The 10,457-nt window shown below is 42.4% G+C and overlaps 1 protein-coding gene across 3 annotated transcripts; it reads left to right on the top strand.

Moving 5' to 3' along the window:
• Positions 1 to 7,324: 7,324 nt before the first annotated feature.
• LOC117474291 (C-type lectin domain family 4 member A-like) lies at positions 7,325 to 9,927 on the top strand. Of its 3 annotated transcripts, none has more exons than XM_034120202.1 (6): positions 7,325 to 7,493; positions 8,010 to 8,132; positions 8,206 to 8,295; positions 8,693 to 8,785; positions 9,441 to 9,568; positions 9,787 to 9,927. In XM_034120202.1, exons 2-6 carry the CDS (start codon positions 8,063 to 8,065, stop codon positions 9,856 to 9,858), a joined length of 453 nt encoding a protein of 150 aa, XP_033976093.1. In that variant the 5' UTR covers positions 7,325 to 7,493; positions 8,010 to 8,062; the 3' UTR covers positions 9,859 to 9,927. The 3 variants fall into 3 exon arrangements, with proteins under 3 accessions (XP_033976093.1, XP_033976091.1, XP_033976092.1); XM_034120200.1 differs by having other exon boundaries at positions 7,979 to 8,132; XM_034120201.1 differs by having other exon boundaries at positions 7,953 to 8,132.
• The last annotated feature ends 530 nt before the right edge of the window (positions 9,928 to 10,457 follow it).

Genomic DNA, 10,457 nt, shown 5'->3' with positions numbered 1-10,457 from the left:
GTCTGCACCAAGTTTCACATCCAAAAGTTTGTCAAGATATTTCACTAAAGAACTAAACAATTAATCTCATGATGGCTAGAGGAAAAGTCATAATTTAACTTCTTGAATGCATCTTCTTGGGACCCTGGATATCTGCTGGGAATGTCGAGGCAATTTAAATACTGTTCGAGATATCAGTCTGAACCACCAATTTAAACCCAATGGTGGCACTACAGTAACATTCAGAGGTTCACCAAAGTCAGTAGGATTCATCCTCTGGGGATCATGAATGTCTGTACCAAATTTCTATTTTATTATACAAGTAATGTATTTTTATATATTTGGTTGATAATTAATAAGACTAAAAGGTCAGTCTAAGTCAGTAGTCATTACTGGCATGGGCTAATATTAAAGATTGAAATATAGAAATTATAAGAAAAAATAATAGTTACTTTATTGTTCTTTTCTGTTTTTTGAGTACAGCTTTAGTTAGATAAATAATGGCATGGGAATGAGCAGACTGCTGTCACGCATGTTTGGTGCTAACAGTTATCAGATATAACATTCAAATGATGTGTTTGCATATAGTTAGGAAGGCCGAAGCAGCACAAAAATAGAACAACCCCGAGGCTAAAACTGACAATACATCTGTTCTCTTCGGATGAGATAAAACACTGTAAAAATACAACATTAAATAAGTAAAAGCCCTGCATTGAAAGGATTACATAAATAAAATGTTGTTATTACAATCGTGAAAATGTAGTCAAAATATACAAATTAAAAGGGTACTCAATGCACAAAAGTGGCTTCTTGAATATTTTTGTTTTGATATCATTTGAAGAACCAGCACCTTATCGTGGTGGAGGGGTTTGTGTGCCCCGATAAACCTGGGGGCTGTGTTGCCTGGAACCTTGTGTTCCTGGTAGGGTCTCCCATGGCAAATTGGTCTCAGGCAAGGGGCCAGACTAAGATTGGTTCAAAGACCTCATGAAAGACGACACAAGAAGTGAGGATACCCGGCCCGGAGGAAGCCCGGGGTCCCCTTCTGGAGCCAGGCCCAGAAGGAGGACTCGTCGGCGAGCGTCTGGTGGCCGGGCTTGCCACGGAACCCGGCCGGGCTTAGCCCGAAAAGGCAACGTGGGCAACACCTCCGCTTCTCCGTCCCGCGGGCCCACCACCTACGGGAAACAGCGATGGGGTCAGGTGTGCTGCCAGAAGGGTGGCAGTGAAAGCAGAGGGTCTCGACGGACCAGACCTGGGCGGCAGAAGCTGGCTTTGGGGACGTGGAACGTAACCCCTCTGGGGGGGAAGGAGCCGGAGCTTGTGCGGGAGGTGGAGTGTTACCAGTTGGATCCGGGCTCACCTCTACGCACAGCGTCGGCTCTGGAACCAAACTTCTTGATAGGTGTTGGACTCTATTCTTCTCCGGAGTAGCCCAAGGTGTGAGGCGCCGGGCGGATGTGGGGATACTCACAAGCCCCCGGTTGGGTGACGCTTTGTTGGAGTTTACCCCAGAGGACGAGAGGGTCGCCTCCCTACGCCTGCGGGTTATGGGGGGGGGAAACTCTGAGTGTTGTGTGTGCTTATGCACAAAACAGCAGTTCAGAGTATTCGTCCTTCTTGGATACCCTGAAAAGAGTCCTGTAAGGGGCTACTGAAGGGGACTCCTTAGTCTTGCTGGGAGACTTCAACGCACATGTGGGCAATGATGGAGACACGTGGAGGGGCGTGATTGGGAGGAACGGCCCCCCTGATCTGAACCGCAGTGGTGGTTTGTTACTGGACTTCTGTGCTAGTAACATAAGGATGCTCATAAGTGTAGGTGGTACCAGAGCACTATAGGCAGAAGGTTCATGATCAATTTTGTTATCATATCATCGGACCTGAGGCCGTATGTTTTGGACATTCGGGTAAAGAGAGGTGCGGAGTTGTCAACTGATCACCATCTTGTGGTGAGTTGGGTCGAGTGGCGGGGGAAGCCTCTGGAAAGACCTGGTAAGCCCAAACGTGTAGTGCGGGTGAACTGGGAACGTCTGGAGGAGGCCCAAGTCCAGGAGGCCCAAGTCCAGGAGGCCTTCAACTCACACCTCCGGAGGAGCTTTTCAGGCATCCCTGTGGAGGCTGGGGACATTGAACCAGAGTGGGCGGTGTTCAAAGCCTCTATTGCAGAAGCCGTGGCAGGGAGCTCTGGTCTCAAGGTCTTAGGTAACTCAAGGGGCGGTAACCCTCAAACCTCCTGGTGGACACCGGGGGTCAGGGAAGCCGTCTGACTGAGGAAGGAGGCCTTCCGGGATATGTTATCCCGGGGGAGTTCCGAGGCAGTTGCAAAGTACAGACAGGCAATTTTTTCCATCACTCGAGCCACATAACTGGCATAACTAAATATTGAAGATAATGAAATAGAAATAAAAATGAAAACTCACTCTATTGTCCCTCTACTGTACATGCTTTTGCTTCAGTTTGAATCTCAAATTCAAACCCAATGGTGGCACTACAGTAAAAATCAGGGGTTCCCCAAAGTCAGTAGTCATTACTGGCATTGGCTAATATTAAAGATTGAACTTTAGAATTATAGGGAAAAAGAATAGTTGCTTTATTGTTCTTTATGTTTTTTAAGTAAAGCTCTAGTTAGATAAATAATGGCAGGTGAATGAGCAGACTGCTGTCACGCATGTTGGGTGCTAACAGTTATCAGATATAACATTCAAATTATGTGTTTGCATATAGTTAGGAAGGCCGGAGCAGCGCAACAATAGAACACCCCCGTGGCTAAACCTGACATCTGTTCTCTTTGGATGAGATAAAACACTGTCAAAATACCACATTAAATAAGTTAACGCCCTGCATTGAAAGGATTACATAAGAGTCAATATCACCATACGGTGCATTTGAGACTTCCCCATTTCCCCAAAAAATTCTGAGATTTTCCATTGAATTTCATATTCAATGTATTAAGTATACGTTATGCTGTTAGAAATGGATGTTGGTCAAGCTCCCACACTTTTTATAAATGAACTGCAAATACATGAAAACAGCTAAATGTATCCACCCTGTCATGGACAAAATTCAAAGATTTAATACATTGTAATTACATAGTGATTATAAAATGTACATTTTCAGAAAGCTATAGTCCCTTTCTTAACAATATATTTCAGTATTTGGATAATAATGAAATTATGGCAAACTATTTGTACCATGTCCACCCTGTCATGGAAGGCTTGCTGACAGGGTGGACATGGTACAAATAGTACCATCCAGTAGTGAAGGCCGACTTTGAGATAAATAGGGGGAGCCAAAACAATCGAGCATATTTGTGTCACACAGATTAGAAATGTTGAGTTTCTGTAAATAAAAGTTCTTGAAATAAATAATAGTCATTGTTCATTACAGTTTCTGAATATTTGTTTTATATTTGTGAATATCTCTGGGTGTTGCCGCCATCTGTACGTGGCAGCGCTGCATTCTTTACGCTACTCACGTTGCTATGGTTACGGCAGGCGATGCTGCGGTATTTGATATTTACATACTGATATTTTTTTTAACTCTGGTTTTATAATAAGAAATATGGCGAAACGAAAACAGCCAAGCCTCGCAGCTTTTGGATTCACAAGCAAAGAAGCGAAGGAGTCTAAAAATTACAACGTGAACGGAACCACTTTTAGTTGGCCGGCTGTAAGCGGCGTTAGGGTCGAGTTTGACAGCTCCACACCGAGGGAGAGGCCTGCCGATGCAGAGCCTGAAGAGGCTTCAACAACGGCCACAGCCGCCGGCGCCACCTGCGCTAGCGAACCTTTCCTGACGATGCCCATGACCTGCCTTTTAACTGGACACAGAAAAGATGGAGTGAGTGGAATGAAAGGTATCTTTTAAAAAAAAAAAAAATTGGAAGTGAGATTTGCAAAGAGGCTGTGAAGCTGACAATTGAGCAGCCCGACCAAGCAAGGAGGCAGAGGCAGAGAGTTCAAATATAACCCGGTGTGGGCATTTATTAATCATTGACACATGATTCACAGCCTCAATCTGACTGTTACCCGTTACCCGTTACCCGTTACCCGTTACCCGTTACCCGTTACCCGTTACCCGTTACCCGTTACCCGTTCACCAGCCACCAGCCACCAGCCACCAGCCACCAGGATCTCACACCCACACACACTAACAGGAAACACATAACCTAAATACCCACAGACTAATCAATCAACAAGACACAGGTGAGGGGGGAGGAGACAACACAGGGCACCAGGTGCACACAATCAGCAGTAACAGACATGGGGGAAGGGGAACACTTTTCAGAATAAAACCAGCAAACAGAGACAGACAAACTAAAACACAGACAGATGCACAAACTACATACACTTCGCCACCAACGAAGCTACACAATCCGTAATGGAGGCTGAGATCTATGGCCCCAGAGATCACCTCCGTTACAGAGGCAAAAAGTATATTGATCTCCCTGCCGCTCGCAAAAAAATCCACCTGAGTGCACCTTTCACAAGAATGGATTCAGGGAAAAGTCAGCAGTGATCAACAGAATAACCTGCGGAAAAAGATTTATAAGCACCATAAGAGCCAGGCAAACGAAAAAGCGATCAAGATTTCGGAGATGAGAAAAAAGATGTCCTACCAAACAAGGTAGGCCTATTGGCAATCAATGTTGATCTAATGCAGGAAACATATACATCTTTCAGGTCTGCCTATATGATTGCCAAAAAAATAAATAAATAGGGCTCCCCTGAAAGCAAATGGGTAATTCGAACACTGACTATAGCTTTCTGAAAATGTACATTTTATATTATTTATGGAGGCTTGCTGACAGGGTGGACAATGACAGGGTGGACATTTTTGGCTAATGAGCATGGTGGACCTTCAGTTAGCAACATCATTCAGTTAGCAAGGTGACTGTGTACTGTTTAACAAATATATTTTGAATTTCTGAAAGGTTTTTATATTAATTGACATTTCACTATGACAGAGTGGACATGTTAAGCTTGACAACATCCAACTACACCAGTGGCGGCTGGTGGAAAATATTTTAGGTGGGGCTGTGGAAATGGTGATCAAACAATACTAGGGGGCATTTTTTTGAGAAAAGACCCCCTAAATTATGACTTCTGGTGATGTTAGAGGGGGGGGGGGGGGGGGAAGGACAATTTGAGGCTTAAAAATATGAGAAGACTGATCAATACCTCCATAACTTCAGTGTGGTTAGCTATGAATCTTCCAAAACTTCCAAACACCTTGTCCTGGACATAGTTTCTACAGCATAAACTGTGCTAACAAGCTGAGATTCCACAGATTCTAGAAATATAAGTATCATCACTGAGCGATCAGAACTCGCGACAGCGGAAGCAAATACAGACATCACACGACGTAGCTTTAGGTAGCAAAACACGGAGATATGCTCACCTTTTGCAGAATAACAATTCTGATCAAAAACGAGAAAAAAGCAGCTGAAGGTTAATCCAATGTGTCTGTCACTTTGAAAAAATGATTGATGATCCATAATTCCATTTTTCATGATAACTGAGTGATTCTGATGGGGACACCAAAGTTACTATAGTGATATTGACCCATAAATAACATTTCTTTATTAGAATCATGAAAATGTACTCAAAGTATACAAATTAAAAGTGGCTTCTTGAATCTTTTTGTTTTTATATAATTTGAAGAACCAGCACCTTATCGTGGTGGAGAGGTTTGTGTGCCCCGATGAACCAGGGGGGCAGGGGCGGACTGGCCATCTGTGTGTTCTGGAGAATCACAGAATGGCCGGTCGCCAGCGGGCCGTTGACGGCCGGCTCGGTTCGCTGACGGCCGGTGCCGCCCTTTATTTAAAAATGTTTAAACGGCATCATGTAAGTTGCGCTGACAGGCGACAGAGGTCCACAGTTACCCCGCAGCGAGGCTCCCCCCGCCCTCCTGTTGACAGTTCACGAGCGCCAAGCTCTCTTCAATGCGAACCACAGAAAACCAACATCAGCCGTTAGCTGTTAGCACTCAGACTGTCTGTGTCATGGCGAATACAGTCGCTGGTTTATTTATGTCTGTATAGGCCGTTGTTGTGAGTGTGGACGGTCGGAGCATATACTGCGTTAGCTTAGCCGATCTCCATTTAGAAAACACGCATTTTAAAAGGTTTTTCGCCTGCCGTCTGTCTGCAGACTTGTCAAAGCATTCATTCATGGTATTTACTCACCGGTATCAGTATGTTGTTACTTCGGCATCATTTTGAAACGTGTATTGCAATTAAATCACGGTAGTGATTTCACTAGTTTAGCATACTCAGCCCGGTTGTTGGCCCGGAAAGAACCTCGATTTTGTCGAGCCAGAAAAACTGTGAAAAAGTACCCGCTAGCCGGAACTACCCCTAGTGGAAACGCAACAAAAAACGGGCCGGGCCGGGCACGGCACGGCACGCTTAAACCGCGCTGTAGTGGAAATGCGCCAATAGTTTCACCTGCAAGGTGAATACAGAACAGCTGGTACAAAAAAATTAAAAACGACAGTGTTTGCATGCGTACATGAACAGTTTTATGATATCACTGACACGAGGGGATCTGACTTTAATTACATTTGACTCAAGTGTTTCGTCAACTTAATGTTTAAAATAACACTTCAGCATCCATTATGTGACAATGTACGTGTTGCACGACCAGATACGGCTCGAGAAGCTGACTCAGATAAATGAGGCGAGTAAACACAGCTGACAGCCGCCGTGAAACTCGAGCGATTATTCGAGCCACAGGAAATGCACGCAAATACAATCTTTTATATTATTATTATTAGGCCTATTAGAAATATATATATATAAATAAAGACATCTTGTATTTTAGATACACCCGCTATTGATTCATTTTGTCAACATTTGACACTGTCCACATAGCTATAGGGAAATAATATAATAGAAAACATTAAGCCTCTTTGATTTAATAATCGGAGCTGATCTGAAACCTCTCTGCCATCTCATATAACACTAACTTCCTTATTTATCTTTGAATAATAATAACGTAAAAATAAAGACGACTATACTACGGTCCTTCGGTCCTGAGATTAGCTCCATGGACCTGTCAGCTCCGGACAGCGCAAAATGCGTATATGAATTGCTACGTCATGAACGCAAGAAATCATACCGAATGCACAGCGTCGAGCGATCCATGCAAAGAAAGCGGGTTGTGTTTGCAGGTGCAGCGGTTTTAAACAGAAAACAAATGTGGATCAAAAATACATATGTAAAACTGTTTTCTGTGTAAAACTTGTATTTACATGTTTATGAAGAGGAACACATACGACACAACCCTCTGACCAACACAACCCTCTGATGCGTTTGTGGGTAGCTTGGCACGCTACTTCCCTGGAACCGTTGCTGCTTCCAGTGTTTCCTCCTGAAGTCTTTGATCACTACCCAGTCACCGGGCTTGAAGTGGTGTTGTGGCGCATCAGCTGGCATTGGCAGTACGGCTTTCAGAGTGGTTAGCTGAGAGGGAGACTGAAAGACTTATACAGTAGTTCAACAAAAGGTAACTTAAATTGTCTCAACTTTCAGAAACATTACATTAACAGAATAATATTATTTAAATCTGTGCCAGTTCGTCTTGTGCCTTGTGCCATCAAGAGAGCCAGCTTTTCACACCGACAAATATTTGTAGCTGCTTTCACAATGATGACATGCTATTCTCTTTTTATTAACCAGTAAAATAGATCTTTACAGGATCAGAATATTTTGAATATTATTAATCTTTATGGCTTTGTAAGATTATATGTCTCTATTTAACATAATGGACATGCTTATCACACTTGTTTCAGTCTTAAATCTGTATTGTCAATGTGCTTTGGCAATAGTATATGTTTTAATATGGTCATATCAATAAAGTTAGTATTTCCTGATATTCTTCTTTTTTTTTGTTGATATAAAATGATGTGTGACTTCTTCAAATGATGTGTGACTTCCTCAAATGATGTGTGATTTCCTCAAAAAGATAAAGCATTTAAAAATTCCAACCAGCAACCACACTTTCCTCGGTCACATACTTCAGGATACTTGCTGCAGAGCTGACCTTCTAGGAAAGAGTTGGCATTCCCATGAGCAATGGAGGAAGTCTATGCCAATATTGACGATGTCCAAACCCTAAGCTCAAAATCATCAACAATACAAGAAGGTAAGAGTGTCAGTCAGAGTGCACTGTGGATTCTGGATGTACTGTATTACTCCCTGGTTTTCTCTGTGTTCAGGTCCCAGGAGATTTCTCAGAGCGTCTGTTCTCGGTCTGGGGCTGCTGAGTGTTTTGCTGCTGGCTGGACTCATCGGCCTCGCTGTCTACTGTGAGTCTTTCTTTGAATACGTGTAACATGTTAAGGGCGGCTGTGGCACAGTGGATAGAGTGCTGGTCTTCGAATCAGGGGGTATCAAGTTCGAGTCCCACTGCAGTCAGCATGTCGTTGCGTCCCTGGGCAAGACATTGTCCACAGTACTGAATGTATGTGAGTCGCTTTGGATAAAAGCGTCTAACAAGTGACATGTAATGTAATGTAACTGAACGTATAGTAGAATGTGAGGAGTCATTAAAACCCTTGAAAAGACACGGAGGGAAGTTATCTTTTATCACATGCATCAATACAAGCCGTTGTTTGCAACTACAGGCCTCCTCCTATTTCTATTATTCTTTACTTTCTCTTCGGGCAAAATCAGGAAATATTTAGTTTTGTCTCTTGATTTCAGACCACGACGTGACTGAAGAGAGAGACCGACTGAAGGCCAGCCTCACCAAAAAGACCAGTGAGGTGTTCAGGCTTCGGTGTTTGATGGACAAGGGTGAGTGGTATCATGTGGGGGGTTTTGCATAGTGTTTTGCATAGTGTGTGTCTGACTATTGATGCTTTCATAAAATAGTTACACAATGACACTTTTCATTAATGATAATCAAGAATTCGTTTTTAATGACTTAGTTGTGAGGGATTTAATTTATAGTTTGTTTTATTTTTCTTCACCCACCATCATGCCCCATACACTTGTGTAGGCCACCATATTTATATTTCTCTGTAAACTATGCTTATGGCCAGTTTCCTTGTCTAAATTACTTTTAATATAAGCAATAGGAAGAATAACTTAGTGGTAGTTTGTTCCAGATATTTGCAGCATAATAATAATAATAATAATAATAATAATAATCATCATGTCCAGTCGGTCTAGTAACTAACATTGAGATTTTGCCACTGTCTGTGTTTAAGTGGATGTCATTGAAGACTTTAACAAGATCAGTCTCAGTGCTGTGGTGCCTGACTAGATCACATCGAAACAGTTATTTAAATCCCAAAAAAGAGAAGTAGTTGTCTCTTTTGATCCCTCTAAAAATGCTTAATAAATAAGTTTTTTAATTATTATTACAAAAGTGACATATAATGCACTCAAGAGTTCCATATTTCAGCTGTTAAAGCAGTAAATCAACAAGATCTTAAAACTTTTACAGAAACAAAGTGTCCTGAAGGATGGAGGAAGTTTGGTTGTTCCTGTTATCTCCTCTCTACTGAGAAAGCTTCTTGGGAACAAAGCAACTGCACAGCCAGCGGAGCGGTGACCGCAAACCGTTTTGAACAGGTATTGTGTGCTGCTTTAACACTTGTGATTGTATAACCCCCTGCTTTTATCAATCAATAATGTTTGTATTGTACATATACTAGCAAATGTGTCTATCAGCTATAATGATTACGTCACAACAATGGTGTTAATTACATATTTCTGAGCTCGTAAAAAGGGAAAGGTTATCTGAATGTTGATGTCCATCCCAGTAAACTGCATTTTTAATTTGTGAACAGGAATTCCTCACTAACACGACCAAGGAAAGCACTTGGATTGGAAACGTGGAAATGGGTGGCGTGTGTGGATAGAGCGTTGGTGTTCGGATCAGGGGAGCACAGGTTCAAACCCCACTGCAGTCAGCATGTCGTTGTGTCCCTGGGCAAGACACTTCACACTTCACACTTGCATAAAAGCGTCTAACAAGTAACATGTAATGTAATGTAGTGGGTGGATGGATCTCCACTGAATCTGAATCTGACGCAAGGCTTTACTTTAGTTTTAATTACAGACGCTGGTTTATGTTGTGACCTTTCTAAATGTTTCACATGTTTCTGTAATAGTAGTTAACACAACACAGGATGCATTTAAACGTAGGGTGTCTCCCTTTCACCAGAAGATTAATTTGGGTGTTAAGAAAAGAACATGGCTATATTACTTATAGTTATTTGTATTTGATGTCCAATCTTTTAGTTCATCTTGTTTTCCTGTAATGCCTGATAATGGAGGAGGGGATCCACAGTGGGGTGAAGAGGACTGCGCACACATCTCTATTTTCACCAATGGGTGGAACGACCAGTCCTGTAGGGACAATGTGCATTGGGTCTGTGAGAAAGAAGCTTAACATTGGTGTCTGTTTGGATACTAAACATGCAATCATGCTTTTACAATTTAGTTGAAATCGAGTTAT

Source organism: Trematomus bernacchii, unplaced genomic scaffold (genome assembly GCF_902827165.1).
Source record: "Trematomus bernacchii unplaced genomic scaffold, fTreBer1.1, whole genome shotgun sequence".
In the NCBI taxonomy this organism is placed as follows: Eukaryota; Metazoa; Chordata; class Actinopteri; order Perciformes; family Nototheniidae; genus Trematomus; species Trematomus bernacchii.
The sequence above is the reverse complement of the archived record's forward strand: the minus strand, read 5'-3'. Positions and strand labels throughout refer to the sequence as shown.

What these genes read in the sequence shown, in the direction of transcription:
- LOC117474291 (XM_034120202.1), top strand. Translation starts at nt 8,063, where the DNA reads ATGGAGGAAGTCTATGCCAATATTGACGATGTCCAAACCCTAAGCTCA. An exon ending in ATCATCAACAATACAAGAAG is followed by an intron (nt 8,133 to 8,205) that starts GTAAGAGTGTCA and finishes CTCTGTGTTCAG; the next exon opens with GTCCCAGGAGATTTCTCAGA. An exon ending in CCGCAAACCGTTTTGAACAG is followed by an intron (nt 9,569 to 9,786) that starts GTATTGTGTGCT and finishes ATTTGTGAACAG; the next exon opens with GAATTCCTCACTAACACGAC.